This window comes from Engystomops pustulosus, chromosome 4, assembly GCF_040894005.1.
Source record: "Engystomops pustulosus chromosome 4, aEngPut4.maternal, whole genome shotgun sequence".
NCBI lineage: Eukaryota > Metazoa > Chordata > Amphibia > Anura > Leptodactylidae > Engystomops > Engystomops pustulosus.
The window spans coordinates 167,101,545-167,124,210 of NC_092414.1; the positions used below are offsets into that span (position 1 = coordinate 167,101,545).

Here is a 22,666-nt window from a genome sequence, read left to right on the forward strand (position 1 = left end):
GCACAGTGGTATTGCATCAGGCTGCTGGATTCTTTACGTGAAATTCGGACTGTACATGGGTCCCATTTCCCATAATCCCTGTGCAGGACCCGAACTTTCCGATTGATAGAAATCTATGAAGCTGTGGGTCACTGCCTCGTGCTGGCGTGGCCAACATATGGTCCATATTTACTGAACAAAACCTCCTGAAGCCGGCCTTGAATCGGGTGTGTTATAAGCCAGGTTCCTGTGTACATATTGTGACGCCTTTGTCATAACTTTCTTAAATATTTGTCCTAGGTGAGAACCATTGTTCTTCATATCCTTGTAGAAATGGAGGAGTCTGCCAAAATCTTGTCAATGACTACAGCTGTAAATGCGTGTCACCATTTATTGGAAAAGGCTGCCAGATTCGTAAGTGATTATTATTATTTTCATCCTTTATCATTTTGTAGTGTCAACATAGCTGCACCCACTTCTCTGAGCCTATTTATTGGCCAGAATAGTGTAGGATGTGCATTTAAAGAGTATAAACCTAATGGGTATTTTAAGTCAATGGCATCAGATTGATTATGATCCGTTACAGATTGTACCTGGTGCTGCTGACAATTTGTGAGAATTTGCATAAAATTTTCTATAGACAACTTAGACTTCAGTGAAATGCTGGGAGATGTCATTATGCAACAGCTTATCATTCATAATATTATAGGGGTTTTCCACTCTAAATCATGGCTATGCAGCTTCCTAATATAAGTGGCTTCAGCAAGTGAACATATCTTCTTGTGGCCAGCGAAACTAGACACGAGAGATATATTTACAGACTGCAGTTGTCTCTAAGTTTTTTAATGCTACATATGGACCTCCATGTGGAATACAATTTTGTATTTACATATATCATTGAATACATTAATAGTTTAGGTTGAAGTGAGATTTAAAGGGTTGTAAAGGGGTGGAGAGTTTTAAGCTCTGAAGTCAAGCTCTCCCTGCCTCAGAATGCTCCCTGTCACTTGCATCCAGAGACTTAGTAAATGGGTCGTCCTAAAGTCTGGTAAATTATGTCAACCACAGAAGAAACAAGAAATTCCATAATCTGGTAACTTTCTATTACAAAAGTATTTTAAAATATACACTGTTAGCGTATATATGTATTAATGTCAACTTGGCACAACAACCCTATAATTTTGCCTAATCTCATACTTTTAATTACCTAGGATGTGCAAATGCTTTAGGGATGGAGGGTGGAGCCATTTCTGATGCCCAGATCACAGCTTCTTCCCTGTACCATGGTTTCCTTGGCATTCAGCGCTGGGGCCCTAATCTCGCTCGGTTAAATAATCAAGGAATAGTGAATGCATGGACCGCTAGTAGCTATGACAAGCACCCATGGATTCAGGTATTTGCTTAATCTTTGCTTTTTGTAAAATACTTTATTATTGTGATTTAATTTGTGTAAATCAACCTAGAAAGACCGTACTACTCGTATAGTAAAGGCTGATACATGGATGCGAAGCAGCTCTGCAGTACCCTGCTTGTAGCTGCAAAGGAAGAAAAGCTACAGTATCCCACAAGAGTGAAGTGAATCCTTTAATACATGTAGACATTGGCAAAGCTGGGGCTCCCATACATGGAAAATGTTCTGCAATATGAAACCTCTTTTATGTATGGGTCCTCTAAAATATAAACCAACTACCTCCGGGTTCATTTTCGGGGACTTAACATTTTATAAAAATATAAAAGAAGATGTTGGCTGTTTCGGCACAAGCAGGGAATCCTTAGCTTGTGCCACAAGTGTATTTAGGGCAGGGATGTGCGGCTCTTGTAATTCTACAATAGATCCATAGCACATCTGGACTAACTATAAGGAATTTTATACTGTAGATACATCGTATATTATTCCTCCCAAGGAAATTTCATGTTTCCTTATCCAGGATATCATGCCATATGTACTTGTGTTTATATAGGAGACCAGGCCTCGTGTCACTTTATATTCGCACCTTCTATCAAGAGTTTATTTTTGCTAAGACCACTGATTGGTTATGCTTAAACACATCATTTGTAGCTTTCATGAATCTATGCAATGTTCTATTATGTATGTCAAAGTTAGTGGTTGTAGTATACCTAATAGTGGAACAAAAATTAGCAAGTGTTGTTCTTCATGAGTAAAGACCGTAGGTAAATGTCAACTTAACATGCCGATCTTGATAGGTCTTAAAGGGAACTTGTCATCAGAATTTGGCCAAATAAACTATTAACAGTATGTTGTCAACCAGCTGAACACCTTCTCGATCATGTTTCTTTCATGGCCCAGCTGGGAGGCATCAACAAGAAAATCAAATTTGAAGTCAGGTGTAGAGATGAGCGAGCACTAAAATGCTCGAGTTCTTCGTTATTCGAAACAAACTTTTCCCGATGCTCGAGTGCTCGTCTCGAATAACGAACCCCATTGAAGTCAATGGGAGACTCGAGCATCTTTCACTGAAGAACAATGTGTTCTTCACACATATTGTTCTTCACATACTATTGTGAAGAACACCGTTCTGCACTAATGTCTACTGATAAGGTAGCAGATGTACGCGAACATCTGCAATGTGTTCTTCACTTAAATGATCCTGTGTTAACTATTTTCATTGTATTCTTCACCGTTCTTCAATAAAATGCTCAATCTTGAGCAGGAGAAATACTCGTCCGAGCAACGAGCCGTTCCGAGTACGCTAATACTCGAACGGGCATCCAGCTCGGACGAGTATACTCGCTCATCTCTAGTCAGGTGTCGACTGGTTGTAAAAAGTCAGGGAGGCAGAAAGATTAACACAGAAATTAAGCTCTTCTCACCTCTGGACACCTACTCCCCTGTGATTAACATCATGCGCCGGGCTTCAGGAGATCTGCTTAATGATGCCCGTGGACGCAGGACCATCAAATACAGTGAAGGGGGCGTTCTGAGATAGGAAAAGCTTCAGTGTTAAACTCTCCACCTCTTTGACTTTATAAAACCAATTTACTGGATGATGCCACCACACCAGGCCATGAAAGAAACATGACCTATAAGCTGCACGGCTGCTTGATAAAATACTGGTAGTGGTTTACTAGGCCAATTTCTGTTGACAGAAATTGACATCTAATGTATGTGAGAACAGCCTAACTCTCCCCTGATAGCTGTCCTTGTTGTGGAAGCAGAATGGGATTTTTGGTTTCAAATTTAATGGATAATAATAATTCCATTACTCCCCTCTTCATTGGGCACAATTGCCAAAAGTGCAACCTCCGCAGAGTGAGCAATGTGGACACCTTCCAGGAGTGCGTGTGTTCTGAGAGTTAGTTACTGCAAGATACCCCTTTTTTCTCCGTTGAAAACAAATGATTGGACATATAAAATTAAACATGCTCAATCATTCCTTCTGTCATCATAATTTCCTGGGGTAATGTCGGGAGACTCCCATACTCATCAGCTAATTGGCCTAACAAAAGTAGTAATGGTTTCAGAAAAAGTTAGTCTACATCAGGGGTGTAACCTGAGGGGGTGGGGCCCAAGAGGTTTCCCATATGAGAAGACAAGTTCCATCAACCATACTTTTTGGGGCCTGGCACAGTCTTTGCACTGGGGTCCATCAGCTTCTAGTTACACCACTGGTCTACAGTATAGTCTATGACCCCCTCCAGGAATATAGCTAATTTAATCATTACTATTGGACACTGCCTACTGTGCATATAGTCTCCAGAAGTAATAGAGGACCATTCGGAGTGTATATTTTATCAGGGATTTGTGATAGATGTTTGTCAGACCATAAATTCTTTACAAGCCTGCAAAACATTGATGGCTCTGTATAAATGGGTGCACTTACATGTGGTCACATTACTGTCTCTCTACAGGTTAATCTCTTAAGACAGATAAGGGTATCTGGGATCATCACTCAAGGTGCCAGTCGGATGGGCAAGGCAGAATACCTGAAGGAATTTAAAGTGGCCTACAGTGTGGATGGACATGACTTCACCTTTTACAAAGTTGAAGGACAGAACAAAGACAAGGTGGGCATTTTCTACAATGATCCAGAAAACCAATAGATTTTAGCAGATAAGACACAGTATAAATTAAAAGGGTTGTCCAGGATTAGAAAAATGTTAATATATGGCTGGGGGTGTATTAAAAAATAAACCACTTATACTCCCCTCAGTCCTGTTCACTGGGATCGACGCCTGTTACTGCCATTAGTTCAGGGCTGTAGCAGACGCTCGGCTGTGGTTGGGACGGCACTGATGGCCCCTGTGTAAAAAAAGAAACCTGGCAGTAACAGACTACATAACAGCTGAAGTGGAAGGATGTGAGTATAAGTGTTTTTTTTTTTTTTTTTGCTTTAATACACCCCCAGCCACATATAAACTTTTTTCTCATCCCGGACAACCCCTTTAAAGGACATCTACCATCAAGATGAACCATTGTAAACCAAGCTCACTTACATAGTGGTGTGTGCCCCCTCTGGCAGGACGTGATCTTTTAGCTTTTTCTTCTCTGGTTTTTATAAAACAAAATTAAAATTATGCAAATGATTAAAGACAAGGGCACCAGAGGCTGAAAGAAAAGCAGATTCTGCCAGAGGGAGCACCAAACGTGCTTGGTGTACAATCCCTGGACCTAGTCATAGATGTTCTTTAAAGTGACTCTCTGTACTGGTGGCTTTCAACTTATTTAAATTTAGGTAATGATGCAGAGGGTGAACCAATGTACTTGTATACTGTATATGTTCTAGTAATGATAGGATTAATCTATTAAACTTAAAGGAAATTTACCATCAAAATCAAACATGATAAACCAGGGACACTTATATCCATGGCCTCTTTCCTTCTAAAATTAACCTTTACATTTATGCTAATGAGCCATATGGACTCTGGGGAGCATTACAAGAGCCCTTCAGTGCTGCAGCTTCACAGGCTGTGGGAAAGGTAAGAGGTGCTGCACAGTGTAACAGCCTCTGAAGCTACAGCTGGCCTCTGATAGCAAAATTATAAAAGTTGGTTATAGGAGGAAGGAGGCCATGGATAAAAGATATAAGAAGATTATCACAGTCACACTGCCTGGATCTATGAGTAAGTGCCCCTGGTTAAACATGATGGATTTTGATGGTGGATTTCCTTATGAAAAAAGAAAAAAATCTCCATTTAAAATTGATATAATATAAATAACCCTCTAACTAATTACAATGGCATGGGATTGAAGACAATAAACATAAACTAATGATACGTGTATTTTCTTGTGTTATTCTTTTAGATTTTCCATGGAAACGTGGACAATGATGGCAGAAAGGTCAATATATTCAGTCCTCCAATCACAGCACAGTACATCCGCATCTACCCCATCACCTGCCATAGAGGCTGCACTCTGCGTTTCGAACTCTTCGGCTGTGAAATGAGTGGTAATCTTTTTATTTGTTTAGTTGAACTTTTTTTCACATTTTCTGCCTGTATCACCTCCTATTCTAGTGGCCGATGATAGAATTCTTGGATATATGTGTTTATACTTTTTATTTTTATTTTCTTAATTTATTTCATTTACGGTATTTATTTGCTCACTTTGAGTTGCATGACATTTCCATCTCCAATCATATCCAAAGCTAAATGTGAATTCTGCTGGTTTTCTCTTTATAATCATACAAAAAGTAAAACAAGGATACATCAATTATTTATTCTGATGCCTCCCTCTATGTAATGTTCCATAGGGATAGGCTTACAACTATACAAAATATTAGTTGGTGGGACTAGTAGCATTATAAGCTCCTTACTTAATGTCTGATGGAGACTGAAGACATTTCGACCCTTATACCCTGTATAATAAAGACCCTATGTCTGCATGTCATGATGGGTTATACTCCTATAGGAGCTACATCGCTCAATTTTTAGGCTGCATGACTAACAGTAAAGAAGAAATAAATCATGTTCTGTGTCCATGGGCAACCGGCAGAATTTTCAGTGCTGTATAAGGAATATTTTTATTTTGTTTTATTTCTCAATATTTTATGGAGATTTCTACTGCAGTCAAGTAAGTGGTAATAAATGCATTGATTAGCTCCTCAATCTCAAATTGTTGGGGTCCAGCACCCAGATCTGCTGTTCTTAGGAGATAGAATGGAACAGGAAGTAGATAGCTCTGTTCATTGTGTAGTGGTCAGACCAAGTGATTGCAGATCAGCTCCTTTTGTTTGATTGGGATTCAAGATGCAGTGAATTGGTTCAGCGACTACACAGAGAATGGAACTGCTACTGCTTCCTGGTCTATTTTCCAAACAGCTTATCTGGAGGGGTTGTGGTTGTTGAACCACCTCCAGCCTAATATTTATGACCTGGAAAAGGGGTTCTCCATGAATTAAAGGAAATCTATCCTCAAAATCAAGCATGGACCAGGAACACTTAGCCATAGATCCAACCACCGTGACTGTGGTAATCTTCTTATAGTTGTTAGCCATAGTCGCCTTCTTTAAAAAACAAACAAACATTAAAAGTATGCTAATGAGCCTAAAGGGCTACTGGGGCGGATCCCAGGGCCCCTCCATTTTGCACATTCACAGGCTGTTACACTGTATCCAGCTTTCCTTTTGCTCCTGCTTGGCAATCTCCCCCTCCCTCTGCCTGATTTAATCTCACTGCATTAGAGGAAGTTTCAGAGCACAGTGGAAGGAGGAAGTGCTCCTTCACAGTGTAACAGCCGGTGAATCTGCAGCACAGAGCATACCTCCCAACCGTCCCAGATTCAGTGAGACGGTCCTGTTTTTCGGGCTCCATGCCGCTGCCCCGCCCAGTGGGAAGGATGTGCCTGGACATCAACTCTGCTTGCATCCACCGGTGAGTATCTGTGTTTATTATATTACTGTGGGTAGTATTATAACAGGGGGGGCTGCTGGGGGGAGGGGTGCAAAATAATTGGGGAAACTGGGGGGCAAAATAAGAGGGGGAGATGCTTTGGAGCTTTAATATAAGTGGAAGCTGGGGGCACAACATTGGAGGGGCTACAATTGGGCCACAATGTGACAGTGAGCTGGTGGGACACAATGTGAGGGGGGGATGAAGGGTACTAAGGGGGACATCATGCTGTATGGAGTAAGGAGCAAATCAAAAGATTTGGCTTATTGTGCCACATCTTTTGTCCTTTTTTCTCTGCTGCAAAAGTTGGGAGGTACACACTGGGGCTCTGGGAACCACCCCGTTAGCCCTTCAAGCTCATTTGTATAACTTTAAAGGTTGGTTTTTAGAAGGAGGTAGGCCATGGATAACAAATATAAGAAGATTACCACAGTCACACACAGTGCCTGGATCTAGGAATAAGCATCCCTGTATTATCAAGTATTTTGATGGTAGATTTCCTATAACCTGGCATACAAACAGAGAAAGGGGCAAGAAACAGCTGTGCTCCATGTGGTGGTGAGAAGCCATAACTATAGCATAACTATAGAAGTAAATACAAATATGCCAATATTGATTCCTGGGCAACTCATTTAAGGTGAATGCCACTTCTGCTTGGCTGATACGTCTGTCTGTCCATATGTACACCAGATTATCTAGCATAGAATGAGTAGGGGCTGAGTTATTAGGGAATAGGAAGATTCTAGAGAGGATTCCCTCTGCCATCTGTAAGACAAATCTGATGAACCCCTCATTTGAATCCCCGGCATGGAATACTACCATATATAGCTAGAATCGCATATTTCCAGGGTTGGTTTTCTTAAATATCCTCTTTCTCTCTCCCTATATTTATATGCACAATGAGAAATCAGATCTGCTGATGGGGGGGTATTATCTTTTCATCGGTGTCTCCATCTACTGCCATTTAGTGGAATTACACAGCATAAATGTTCACTGAAAGCCACAGCACGATGAGTCACTTCAGTGTAATTTGGTTACGGAGAAGCATATTACTATTTTATTGTTTTTGTGATTCAAAGAAGGTGGAAATTGAGTCATATTCGTAGCTTTTATCCAAGTTTAACCCTCCCTTATTAATCTTATACTAAGGAATTGGTCTACAGTTTAGCTAATATCCATGAATATAAAGCTTATATTATCTCCAAAATGTTATTAGTAAGTATTATAGGAACACACAGGCTTTATAATTGGAATGTTAAAAAAAAAATAAATCAAAACTAGTCTGTATAATTATGAACGTTAGGGATCTCTGGGATTAGATGTGTCTGAAGAACATACCCTGCCAACACCAAAGAAATAACATACCCACTTGCATGACCTAAGAAGACATGTGTATGGTAGTCTGGGGAAGATGGCTGTCATCTGAACAATCAGTCATCTCACGTCTATGGCTAGGAATAATGCTGTGGATTCAAGGCCAGAACTTGGCTGCTGAGTGATGGCTTCTGGCTCTCCTTGGGGTTTACCATATGTGATAGGGCAGTGACCACACACACACAATCCATGCTCATCAGTCATCGGGATTTTTTTTTGGTGTTAATCACGATCTCATTGATTAGCAACAGATGGCCAGCCCTGGTTCTGTGTATGATTCTGTATAGGGAGACTTTATTAATATGAAATATCCCCTGTTAACAGGTCATTTTAGGGCTTTTAATTTTCACTATCTTATCTGTACCATCTGTACTATTTACACTGCTCACTGCAGGAGAAAGCGGATCTGAAATCTTTCTGAGGTCCATTCACTTCAGACAGATAAGGAGGTTAAGGATTAACTCTTTCTGTACCTAGATAACCTTTCCTTTGATGATTAAGCACTGTAAGTAGATTAGACTACCCAGGAACTGTCTGTAAAGAGTTGGGTCATTAGGTACTTTATCAGGTTTCCTTTCTCCCAGCTGGCAGTGGATACAGGACAGAGAGCTGAAAGTTTACCATTATCATTTGGGCTATTGATTTATGCAATTCAGGCTGAGATGCTGTCATTTTCCGTATTTTATTTAAATCATGGCAAGTGCGGCTACATGGCTGTAACATGAGTATACACCTTCAGGATTGTTCTGCTTTTGCTTCAGAAGTCTCGCTTGCACTGAGCTTGTAATTCTGAGCACTCCTCTTCTCCCACCTTTTTATAAACCGTTGTGTTACAGTGTATTTCAACACGGTAGGTTGCTCAGACCCTCTCGGACTGAAATCCCATCTGGTTTCTGATAAGCAAATAACAGCATCTAGCGTATTCAAGACATGGGGGATTGACGCATTTACATGGTACCCGCACTTTGGCCGCCTGGACAAGTTTGGGAAAACAAATGCCTGGACTGCCGCTGAGAATAAACCATCTGAATGGCTCCAGGTATGTACATATGTAGTGATGAGATTGGGGAGATTACATGGTGTTTTCAAAATATGTAATATTAATTGTGGATTCTTCCTCTAAAATACATTTTGTGGTAGTTTTTTATTTATTTATTTTTTTGAGTGAACTCATGTTAGGTTTGCAGAGAGAAGGTGGAACTTAAGAGTCCATACACTTAAACCGAGCCAGTATTTTTGGGGGTTGTTTAGTTTTAGGACGAAAGAACAACCTCCCACTTACAACCTAAGGGTAGTCAGTGTGAAAAGTGATGACTGGTCAGCCATCTGTTGTGTATCGTCTTGATTTGGCCAATGTCAAGGGGGTAGAAGCAGCAGACACGTTCGATTCCAACTCTTTTGATCCATTTGCTTTGTTTTTTGACTGAATTTATATATTTACTTTTGACTGAGAGTAGGACAGATAGCAAGTCACACTTGGCTAAAGTAGAATTGTGTATTTCATTGGTGGATGAACATAAGGGGATATTTATCATGTTAATGTAAACCCACTCCTCTTGCCATGTCGGATATATCTAGAGACTCCAACCTCCTGATTTATTGCTGGCCGGGCGATTATACTTGTGTTATAGTAGGCCTGCTTTTATAGCCTTTACACCTATCAGAAGTTAAAAACGTAAATTCAGGTTTATGGAGGTGGATCCATTCAGTGACCTTATGTGCGGAAAATTACTCCTAAATCATTTGTCACAAAAAACAACAGATACTGGGGCACGTTTACTTACCGGGTCCTGTCGCGATCCCGATCCGGACAGTCCGACAAAGATTAAGTCCGGCGCGATTCACCAACATCGTGCGGCCGAGATTCTGCATGTGTCGCTTCCCCGCTGAGGTCCGCCGGAGTTCACCTTCTTCTTCCTTGTGCATGTAAGTGCTTGGGCTTGCGACACAATTTGCAATGTTAAATCCCGCACGTTGTCCGAATCCGTCGGATCGCCGATGGCCCGTCCCCCAATTTGTGTCACGTGAAAGCTGGCGCATCCTATCACATGCGCCAAAAACCCCTGTTAAATGCGGCACAACACGGGAATCGTTGGGAAATCCGCCGAAAATGCGGTCGGCTGACCCTTTGGAAATGAGCCCCACTCTGTACTACTTTTTACATTTTAAATGTCTTGAGAGGGTTATAAAAAGTTTTGTATGTGTTTTTTTTGTACACCATGGACATTTATAAACCAGTGCATAGAGCTGCCTGTAGATGCTCCACAGTAACATATTTTACCTCGGGAGGTTCTGTATAAACAGGATACATATTTTCTAATCAGTCTATTTATTGGACATCCTATACATTGAAAAGAACTGTCAGTATACACTGACGCCGTCTACTGCAGACAGTAGTTACATCATGGCAGCTGTAAACTGTTGTCACTATCTGCATCAATCTAAAGCGTCCTGTGTTTATCCCATACATGAACGTTCCAGTCCAATGAAAAGGCCAAAGAAAGTGTGTTGGTTCAGATTCAGAACATCAATAGATCTAAATATCACATAGAAGGAGTCCCGCTTAGAAGTCAAGCATCTCCATCAGCGTGACGATAAATAATGGCATTTATATCAGGGGAAAACACAACTGAAGTCAGTCAGAAATAAAAGTGATGATGTAGGGAGCCTTTGAAATACGTCCCCCTCTATGGCTTTTCCCAGTGTTTTAGTTCTTTCCGTGACCGTCAGCAATCCTATGTAAATAAGTCAGCGCTCTGATGATCTAAGTGCTGTTTCAGCTTGAAAACAGATGTTATCTCTGTGCCATTTGGATTGTTGCGATACGGTCCCTGGTCTTGTGTTTCCGCAACTTATGTTATGGTACTTGGTAAATAAGGGTTAGTTCACACATTGGGGCACATGTATCATTTGTTTTCTTTTGCGGCTTTTTAAAGTTGGCTGAAGTCCGCATACCTTAGTAGTGGTATGTAACTTTCTAACTGCCGTTGTGATACATGTCTTTTTTTTTTTCTTCTTTGTTCCTATTTTAGGTTTTTTCAAATATTTTTTGGGGTTTTTTTTTTAGGTGCATGTATGGAACTAATCATGGGGTCAGTTGTACATAATTTTGCACCTAAGAAGTCTCTAAAAGAGTCATCACAGAGATCATATGTAATGGGAAGATACATTTAGAAACGCTGCAATAGAAGGACCCATCGGCTAACTTAGCATCGGCATACTTGCAAAAATGCACCCCAAAAAAATCAAGAAAACCTGCAAAAAGAAGTGAAAAAAAGGTTGAAATAAAGATACATGTCCCCTACTTGGTAGTTGTTCCAGAATTTCAGTGCAGATCCAACTAGAATTACTGGGTTTTAAAGAGGATGTAGCTTCAAATAAAATTATACAAGTAATTATTAGGGGTCTAAAATAATAAATGGTTACAGATGTACGTGATCGTTGTTGCACTCAATTTCTATGGTGTCTCCCCTCTAGGAGAGGGTCACTCTCCTTCCTTGGTGTCTTCCCTCTTGGAGAGGGTCACTCTCCTTCCTTCGTGTCTCCCCTCTAGGAGAGGGTCACTCTCCTTCCTTGGTGTCTTCCCTCTTGGAGAGGGTCACTCTCCTTCCTTGGTGTCTTCCCTCTTGGAGAGGGTCACTCTCCTTCCTTGGTGTCTCCCCTCTAGGAGAGGGTCACTCTCCTTCCTTGGTGTCTTCCTTCTAGGGAGGTCTCTTGGCCAATCACTGCTTGAAGTAGAATCAACAGCTTAACAACCTTACTAGTGTTTCCTTTGGTGTCAGAAGACATCAAGGAAGTTGAGTGTAAATGGGAATTAGAACAACTTTTAACATTTAACCCCAACCCATAGAGCCCATATATTTTTATTATTGGGCAACCACTGTACAAAACATTCACTCACATACTTCAGTCATTTATGCTGAATAGAGACTGAGTGCAAGTATAGCGATTGTATGTCGAGAATGTTTTGTAGCAGTCGTTTGTACAATGTTATACTTGTGCTGCGTCTCTGTTCATCATATGTTAGGAGTTGGATCCCTAGCCTCTGGCACAGACCTACCTAAGGCAGACCCGGGCATTGTACGGCCCGTGGGCCTCATCCTGCCATCGAACTGTCTCTGACCAGCCTGAGATTGTAGAAAAATTTGAGGTCATTAAATAATGATGCAATTAGGTTCTTCATATTTTCATTGAATCATTCTAAAACCATTCCAATTTCTCATGTGGCACCATGGGAAAATGAATTGTCCACGCCTGAGCTAAGAGGCGAAGCATTTTTATTTACATTGCACTTGAAGCAGAACAGATGACACTTCTGAAAAGAATATATACTTTTAGCAACTTTTTATTTATTTGCAAAAATTAATGAACAGTAATAAGTAATATAAACATGAATATGATTATTATAAAATCCTTCCTTTTTGATTTTATTTCTCAATTCTGCTACCCCTCAATAGATTGATCTAGGAGTCCCCAAGAAGATCACAGGAATTATCACACAGGGCGCTAAAGACTTTGGAAATATTCAGTATGTGGAAGCATTTAAAATAGCGTTCAGCGACAATGGCTCTACATGGACTATATACCAGGATAGCAGGACCAAAACAGATAAGGTATATACTTCCTGCAATCCCATAAATCTATTCACATGTGTATGGACAGACATTTGGTTCAGACAAGCACAAGTGGCTCTTTCATGTTATATAATCAATACATTGTATACATTCAAATACTAACAAATGTTCTTGGTTTTAATATATTACTGTTTATAGGTTTTTCTTGGGAATACTGACAACTACTCCCACAAAAGGAACCTCTTCAGTCCTCCGTTCTCGGCCCGCTACGTGCGTATTCTTCCCCAGTCCTGGCATGAGCGGATCACGCTGCGGATGGAGCTTCTCGGATGTGACAATTGAACAGCAGAAGAGTTACTGACAGTAGCATTGTGCACCAAGTGATGATTCAGTTGCCATTCCCTTTCTATACCCCTCTCTCTCCTTATTGTCATTGTGTCAGGGGACGCTCCATCAGCGACAGGTTTCCAGACTTTGGCTGAAGTGGAGCACAATCCATATAACACAACATGTCATTGGACTGCTACATTGAGACTTCTGGCTGCTCAATTCTAAAAGTCATTAAATCCTAATACACAAATGTAATCGTAGCAACTGATTTAGGGGTTAAATTAACTGTTTGCTGTAAGATATTTCTAAGACGTAATACGTGTTGTGAATTTCTTGTCACTGTGTTTTTGTAACCAGTTCAGTATTTTATAGCTTTGAAGTGCACTGTCTGTAAACCTCCATGCTGCTACTCCAGCCGCTGGTGCAACAGCATTGGACATCTAAAGTCCTTTGTATTTCAGTATTTTAGTTCCTCCTGAAACTTTTTTTAGGGAATCTTGTAAGGAGATGACATGCAGAGTTTGTGTTGGCTATTCTAATGTCATTTTACCCAAGTTTACTATGTTTATCTGACAAGCAACATTGGCTCCTGTAATGGTTGGTACCTACCATTATACTACACATAGGGGGGACTTTTTATCATTAGGGTGGCATTTTTCCACTATTTAAATTCTCTTTCACAGAACTTTTTAAAAAGTCACAGTTCATAAATCCAGTCTTGTACTAGCCGACAGAATGATAAATTGGTGAGTTATTGCTCTTTTGTCTGACCAACGTGAAATGCCCTGTGTGACTTTTTGGGGTCAAAAAGTCACAAAAAGAAATGCAATGTGACTTTTTTTTGGACTTTTCGATGTCAAAAATGTTGCAGAGAATCCACAATTAATGTCCCCCATAATAATCCATGCAGCTCTACATACTCATATGTCATGCCAACATAAAATTAGCCCTTTTAGGAAAAGATTTTCATTTCAACAGTTAACAATTATGTGAAGTGACATATTAAAAAAACAAACAAACCTGAGGGTGTTGTATAGCAGCTCTGAATAATTGTGTAATCAGACCTTGATGTATGTAGCTAGTAGTATAACCTCCCATAATAAACTTTTAATTCAGGTCTGTAGCTCTGCAAGTGTAACCTAGAAGATGCTTCAGTCTGGAAGCTATTTGCTTTCTGCATTGAGTTGCTGCACAGCCCCTCCCCTGAGCCATGAGTGACTGCTGCAGCATATTCCTGATTGGCTGTGACTCAGAGCTGAAGGGTGGGGTATCTCGGTGCAGAGAGCAGATGGCTCTTCAGGATAGGTCACCTGTAGAGCTGAAGCCTTTTGTTTTCTTCATTGTGTTGCTTCACAACCGCATCCCTGAGTGACTGTCGTAGCAGACTCCTGTATGGCTGTTACTCAGAGCAGAGGGGTGGGGCAGCTCAGGACAGACATGGCTCTTCAGATTAGGTCACATAATTTTTCACAGTTATGTTGCTACATGCACAAAGGACTTATTGAACAGCTCTTCCTGTTACTTGCACAAAATTCTTCTGACAGATTCCTTTAAATTTGCAGAGAGCCTTTGTTGCTATTTCCAATAATCTCTAAGAGGCAGCATTTATCTGTTACATATTGCCACACTTCTTCCTCTACAGATGAGATATGGGGTTGCATATACCCATAATATGAAAGGATAGGAGAATGTTTTGCTATAGTACAGTGAATATTTACAACCATGGTTGTAGGTTATCAAACACCTATATTTAGTCACTGTAAGGAGCACTTTATATAACTTAAGGGTCATCTACTGTTTAAAAGTTTAAAAAGCTTAATAAAATAATTAAATATTACCTGTAGCCCCAGTCATCTGTTCCAATGGACCTCGTGTCATGTGACCATTCGGGGTCGGGTTGTGACACTGCAATCTATAGCACAGAGTTGCTGTAGATGACTGCTGTATAAGGCCGTGTTTTGTGTGCATACTCAAATGATTGTGGTGTTAAACTTTTTGTAATGTGCCTGTAAAATGTTGAAAAACACAATGCAATTTTTAATTTATTCCTAGAAAATACCTGGCTTTGTATTAGCACTAGTAAGTGGCATTGTTTGCAGCATATTTTCCTACTGATTTTAAGGAATTTTCTAATCACTGCTGGGGTCCAATTCCATATATATATAATCTCACATATTGGCTGATTTAAGGTGCTGAGGCATTCAGGTGGGCACTGCAGCTTGTTCACTGTATAACAGGCACAGTGCTATGTACTGCATAGTGGTTCTGTTTGGGATAGCCGCCCAGTCCCATCCAGATGATGAAGACTTATAGATGCTGTAGCGCCAGGAATTGAACCCCGCCCAGTATCATGTGGAAATGTGTCTTTTATGTTGGGTAGAGCTGCTATCTAATGAGAATCCAAGACTCTGAAGCAAGCAATGGCACACTGAAATCTTCTTGTCAATCCATTTTAGTACAAATACTTACAGAAATATAAAAGATATCTGTAGTGGAGGGAGGGAGGAAGGCAAACACGGAGTGCAGGACTTCACCAAGTTGCAAGAAAAACTACAGCCGCTTCACGCATGTGGCACGATGTGTATCTACAAACTCGCATGTTATACATGCTATAGACGCCCACTTTACATACATTCTTTCCCATTGGCTATTCACAATGCTCCTATTGGTGTAGCAAGATGTCAATCTGACACACTTCCCTTCTTCCACCTCACCCAACAAGGCTCAGGCAGTCCCTGGGTTATGTAGGAGATGGGTGTTTTTTTTTTTTAAGGGTTGTTCTTATGTTGAATTTGTATGTAAGTAGGAATTGGTATATTTTACAATTGTAACTCCAGATAACATTTTTTTTGGTTCTAGTGACGATTAAATGTTCAAAATTTAGTGCTGTCATGGGAACAAGGATGATCAATAAAACTTAATTACAGAGTCCTTACAGCTGATCATCGCAGCCTGGGACTAAAGTAACATCCAGAGAGCTTCACCAGAGGTCACAGTGGGCAGAGAGGTCCCTCTGTAAGTTGGGAGTAAATCTAACATCAAAATCCATCATGTGGTAATCTCCTTACATTTGTTGTATCATTGTCTCCTTCTTTCGAAAATCAACTTTTATGCGAATGAGCCTGGCTTTGGTGGGTGTTTCGAGAGCCCCCAGTGCTGCAGTGTCACAGGCTCTTACCATGAGCAGAACATGTCTCGCTCTCTTCCTCCTCCCTCTGCCTGTGTAGAGCAGCAGCAGGGAGAGGGGAGATCTGTTCTTCTTATTGTAACAACCAGTGAAAAGGCATCACTGAAAGGTTCTGGAAATGCTCTCAGACTCATTAGCATAATTTTAACATTTTATTTTAGCAGTAGGAAGGCCATGGATAACAAATATAAGAAGATTCCCACAGTCACGGTGCCTGGATCTATGAGTAAGTGTCCCTGGTCTATTGTGCTGGCTTTTGATGGTAGATTTGTCAGTGACCACCTGTATATTATTCAATTTACATCAGAAATTATTGCCTTTTTCTAGAAATAATTGTCTGAAAAATCAACTGTGCTGAGGATGAAAATGTTATCATTTAGACCAGCGGTTCTCAACCTGTGGGTCGCGACCCCGGCAGGGGTCGCCTAAAGCAATCGGAGCCACGAATTTATTGTATTTTTTGGCACGAATACAATATTCTTGTACATGGTTTGGGGTCACCGCAACATGAGGAACTGTATTTCGGGGTCACAGCATTAGAAAGGTTGAGAACCACTGATTTAGACATTCTATTTGTCATGAAAACTGGATGAGAGAAGATATTTCATGTTCTGTAATCCCTTATTGCTGATAGTAGTGTAACAGATGGGCTGGAGCTCTCTGTGTATTAGAGAGTAGTGTAGTAAATATTTTATCCTTGGCAAGACCCGGGATGAACATGTGGGAACCATTTATCCATTAAGTGTCAGGGCCTGTGAAACTTCAAATGTGCGGAGATATGGCGAATAGTGTGAACAATGCAGAGTGTTCACAACGGGGTGACCTGCAGTGTTCCCATGTCAGAGGCCAATGACGTACAGTAAGGATATACTCCCTTATATACACCAGAGGGATTACTAGAACATGCATTAAACCTGAGGAGTGCACACAAGAACATTTGTTATTCAAAGGCGTCTACAATTAACCTTTATTGTAAAAATTGTCACATGGATAAGTACAGAATTTACCTGTTTCGATTAACACACAAATTCAGGATATGTATCATCAAAATCCATCATTATAAACCAGGGACACTTACAGTACTCATAGATCCAGGCACCGTGACTGTGGTAATCTAATTACATTTATTATCCATTCCCTTCTAATTCTTCTAAAATTTACTTTGCTAATTAGGTATTTCCAGAGGCTGCAAATTCACATCCCTGCTCCCTCAGCACTTCCTCTTCCTTCTGCCTAATGTAATGCATTCAGCAGACAGTGGGAGAGGGGATGTTCTCCTTCACAGTGTAACAGCCTGTGAAGCTGCAGCACGGAGGGGCTCTGGTAACAGACTCAGTGGCATCATTATAAAAGTTAATTTTAGAAGGAGGGTATGGATAACAAATATAAGGCGATTACCACAGTCACAGTGCCTGGATCTACTAGTAAGTGTCCCTGGCTTATCATGATGGATTTTGATGGTGGCTTTAAGAGCAAACCTACAGAACCTATCCTGTATGTTTATCCTGATTTTTTTTACTAGGCCTGATACTTGCTCATTCTGTAAGGTTTTCTGTGAAGTCGTCACCCTATTGACAGTATATGACAGATAAGACCTCTACAGCAGAAAGCCAGAGCTGACAATATAATATATATCTTATCTACTCATCTATCTAAACATGGCATGCTTAGGAAACCCACCCATAGACCTCATAGGGTTGGCTCCAGCCCACATAATGATGAAAGAAAGAGCTAAACAAATAATCTACAATCAAGAAATTGAAAACAGACAAGAAACAGTGATATTTTTTTGCTACCTGGTTTAAAAGTAGAATTGGTGATGTATTTCCTTCACACCACAGATGCAATACCAGAAGCAGCCCGTGGTTGAGAGTGTTGCTGTTTCTGGAAACTTTTTTAATCCCACATTGTCCCTACTACAGCATGAAGGTTTATTGCAATAAAAGGATAAGTTCTTACTAAAAGAGCATTTTTCTCAGGAAAGATCACTCTGGTTCCTGAAGATATCACTAAACTTAAAGGGGTTGGCCTCCTCATTTTTTGTAATGTGTGTTGGCGGTAGGGAACCTATCACCAGGGACCTAATTTTAACTAAAGACAGGATGCAAAAGCCCAAATACAGCAGCATTGCAAATATGTCTTTCTGCCTTCTCTAAGCATTTGCATTACTTTATAATTGTGTGTCATAACTTACACCCTGACAGAATCCTCTGTGTAGTCCCAGTTGTTGGGCTTTGGTTTGGATGCATTTCAAAAAACAACATGTGTCTTGTCTGTGCTGCAGACTGCTCAGCTCTTGGCCCCCACCATTGTGCCTACAAAGGGTGCCAGGAAGAATGGACGCCAGAAATATGGCGCCCTCTGCGCACTACACAGGCAAAGTGCATATAGTACAGTTTTTAGTAAATGTGGGTCATTGTTTAAATTATGCTTTCAAAATTACTTTCACATAAATGCTATTGTGTTGCACTGCTGATTTTGTATTTTTTAAGTGCAGTTCCTTCTTCCCCGTGTAACAGCAGTGTTGAAATGTTATCATGATAAGAGCTTGGCACTGTTGTTTTGCGGGATATGGACTTCTTGCTTCATATATTATGAGGAACATTGGGGCATATTTACTTACCCGGTCCACTGATCATGCACTCTGCCGCGATTCACTAAAATCGCGTGCCCGATATCCTGCATGTGCCGCTTCAACTGTTCAGGTCCGCTGGAGTTCACCTTCTTCTTCCTGGTGCATGTAAGCGCTTGATCTTGCGACACAATTTGAAAGTTAAATCCCGTACTCAGTCCGAATCAGTCGGACTGTCCGACGTCCCATCCCCAATTTCTGTCACATGAAAGCCAGTGAAGCTGTGCCACAATCCGTTCACGTGCAACACAATCCCCAGTGACATACCAGTGGCGCAAATCCCAAAAACGTCGGAAAATCCAACGAAAGTGAGATCCGCGGAAGCCCTTAGTAAGTAAGCCCCACTGTGTTCGGTTCATAAATTCCGTCCCGTTCGCCTTCCGTTTTTCACTGACCGACAACAATGATGTCCCTCTGGCCTAAAACCTGCTTATATCTTGATTGTGAAAAGGATTGTAACTGCTCAAATAAGTGACACATTTGGTTGCAAATGCAATCCTATAACTGGTGATAATAATGCCATGATAAGACCATGCCATCAGCACTGTAATATTGTCCCTGGTTATAGGTCCCACCACTCAGGGATGTTTATTACCCAGAAATAGTTGTGTAGCATTTCATCACGTAAGATGCTTTAGTGACTTCCAATGTATTCTCTTCCGTGCAGGTTACAATGGCTGGCTGCAGACATGAAGCAGTGTGCGCTGTGTTTACTCTACGGATAATTGAAAGCACTTGCACATCAGGATGGATAGGAAGGGGATTAGGAATATCGCTGGTGCCAGAGACTTTGGCTTTAGCATCTTATGTTACAGAATGACATAGAATGTATATTTGAGACGTGTCTTTTGTTGTAGCCAAACCATGCATGAGAAATAGGTGCGGTTACTTTAAGAGTTTCTCTGGGGGTCATAAATCAGGTGCAGAGGTCTCCTTGGGGTCCGCACACAAAATAAACTAAACGAATTGTATATAGTATGACGTTGCTTGTGTAACACTTGGTAATGGATTTACAAGGTATATTTAATCCCAACACCTATGTACTGACAATACCCCAATGGATTACATGTCTGTGTACGCAGATGTGACCAGGAACATTTCCTAAACATTTTCCAGCTCTTCTTTAATTGTTTAAAAGGGTATTCCAGGAATAAGCATAATTCATATGGGTCATTAGAATATAAGCTAATATGTCATTAGTTGCTTCCCTTAGCAGAATATTGTGGACATACACTTTAATGAAGAATTAAAATGCTACTGGCTCTTTACTACTACTGGCTGTGGAGTAGACAGAAGATGGCCGCTGGTCACATGTCCACATCACATGCCCTGCACCTGCCTGGGAAGGTCATGTGATCACCACTATGTTTGGCTGTAGTCGATTGGTTGCAGTGCATCCAGTATGGCCAGTGTTGTGGTGAGACACATCTCCGTTGCGTAATGTGCAGTGATAGAAGTTGCACATCATTACTATGGTAACAGAGCAAGAACGTCTGTTATATCATCACTGGGAGCAGAGCGTAAGAGGCAGGAGGAGTTACTGAGAACTGAGGCATCATGGGAGTTGTAGTTGTAGATGCTGGACATCTTGGAGATAATTCCGCTTACTTTAGAATGTCCATAAAATTTTGTGAATCATTAAACTATTTAAGCTCCATTTTGTAATGAATGACATTAAGTTTTGTTGTATTAAATTTATTTACAGCATTATGGGTTTTTGTATGAGACATTTTGTTCATATTCCCCGAATACCCCTTTAGGTATCGGTCACTATTTAAGTGTGTCAGATTTATTAGTTCAAATGGAGGCCTGAATATGTATTAGGAACTAGGTGGTTTAGCAAAACTACATACATTTTTTTGAGCCAAAAACAAATTGATTCCATTTTATTTTTTATTATTCTTTACTAAACCCAGAAAACTACATCAAAACTGTATATGTGATTCTGGCCAAGAAACCATTGATAATCTCTTGCCGTATCCTGCGCAGGGTCTGATTTTACTGTGGCTATGCTTACATCTAGTGCTGAATGTGTCGTTCTATAACTATTACTTACTATAACTATTGGTAAGCCAAAGAAAGCTCATTCCAATATAAGACTATATTGTTTCAATAGAGAAGTCAACCACCTTTTATTTCCTCACTCTTATGTTTTAAATTTATATGTGGTCGATAAAAGTTACTGCCACAAAGACAATCTGTGAGACCCTAAACTATGTCTGTATTGGAGCGTCTCGGAGCATGGAGACCCCGATATTACAATGTACTGATATACTGCTATCTATACCTGAGAGGTTATCTAAGGACAATATTCAATGTGTTCCAACAGTCACAAAATAGAAATGTTATATCTGAATTCTCGCCATTCCCATTGGATTCCTTCAGAAGACGCAGCTGTTTCCTGCTGAATTTCTTGTAACCAGGCAGACAGAATAATTATATTTCTAAAATTGTAGGCACATTAGTTGAGAATATTTGTTAAACCTGCACTAAGGGCGTCTTCCCAGGAAAAGTAACATGTTTCCAATTATTCTTGTCTTTTTCGGGATCACATGGGACCTTATATGACACTTTAAGCTCATTTGTACTGCAGTGAACAGGGCTGCTATATATACCATATATTTTATGTGCAATATTGAAGAAATACCATACGCTGGGAGAGATTTACCAAGAATGGTGTCTGCTATTCCACTTTTGACCTACTCTGCCCGAAAGTGAGATGTACCTTATCCATTAGTGATTCCTTGGAAAAGGGGCTACATTGTAAAGCAATTTTAAACGGAACCTGTCATCACCATTTTCACAAAAACAGGTAGTAACGCAGTTAATTCTCTTCACACCTCCTGGTGGCTGCTTTCCTAACATTTGTAGAACAGGTGCAGGATAAAAGTCTGGTAAGATCAATTAAAAAAAAAAAAGACTTTTACAATCTATTCTTTACAGTCAAATGCTGCACAATGTGGATGCAGGATGCTCTGCATGTAACCAGCTCTTTGAACTAAGCTCCTTTTATCAAGTCTCTTCTGAAATACAAGGCATGTGTATCGGATTTGTGAGATTTCTCATATCTGGGCATAAATTGGTTAAAATGTGCTTTGATAAATATTTTATGTGGCATAAGAATAGACATGGAAACCCTCCAATGCTTTTGGAAAGTCTTCAGACCATTTTGTCATATGCCTATTTTTTGAAATTGCTGCCTTGAACTAACATAAAAAAATATTTTCCCCTCATGATCACTTAAGGAGACTGTGCAAACAGAACGTTAGAAATCTATGCTAATTTATTAGAAAGGAAATTGTAAATGTTGTATTGGCCAAAGAATTCTGAGCCTTTACTTAGTACTTAGATGGAGCACATTTGTCAGACGTTACAGCCTCCAATTTTCTTGTGTGTGATGCCACAAAGTTTTCAGACCTAGATTTGTTTTTTTTTTGCCATTATTATCTGCTGCTCCTGCCAAGCTTTGTGAATTTAGATAGGGACTGTTTGCTGGTGAATCTCGTTTTTCATAGATCTTCACTTGGGTCCAAGTCAAGCGTCTATCTGAGCCAGTTCGGACATTCACACAGTTGTGATGTCTCGGTTGGATGCTTAGGTTAGTTCTCCTGTTGGAGGGCAGCAATCTGTTCTGTCTGAGATGCAGAGCACTGTGTATAAGACTTTTATTAGGAATAATATACATACTATGCCATTATAGTGCATTTTAAATATGTTAGACATCCCCATAATTCAGCCTAA

The 22,666-nt window shown here is 40.4% G+C and overlaps 1 protein-coding gene across 2 annotated transcripts in view; it reads left to right on the top strand.

Annotated features, from left to right (window-relative positions):
* Positions 1 to 14,943, top strand: part of MFGE8 (milk fat globule EGF and factor V/VIII domain containing) — a 35,607-nt gene extending 20,664 nt beyond the window's left edge. Inside the window, exons 4-10 of one of the 2 annotated variants that reach the window (XM_072148504.1) lie at positions 280 to 393; positions 1,191 to 1,372; positions 3,850 to 4,005; positions 5,243 to 5,387; positions 9,039 to 9,241; positions 12,660 to 12,815; positions 12,975 to 14,943. In XM_072148504.1, the coding sequence (XP_072004605.1) occupies positions 280 to 393; positions 1,191 to 1,372; positions 3,850 to 4,005; positions 5,243 to 5,387; positions 9,039 to 9,241; positions 12,660 to 12,815; positions 12,975 to 13,118 (1,100 nt within the window). In that variant the 3' untranslated portion in view covers positions 13,119 to 14,943. The remainder of the gene's footprint in view (positions 1 to 279; positions 394 to 1,190; positions 1,373 to 3,849; positions 4,006 to 5,242; positions 5,388 to 9,038; positions 9,242 to 12,659; positions 12,816 to 12,974) is intronic. The other variant, XM_072148505.1, reaches the window with a different exon arrangement.
* Positions 14,944 to 22,666: the final 7,723 nt, after the last annotated feature.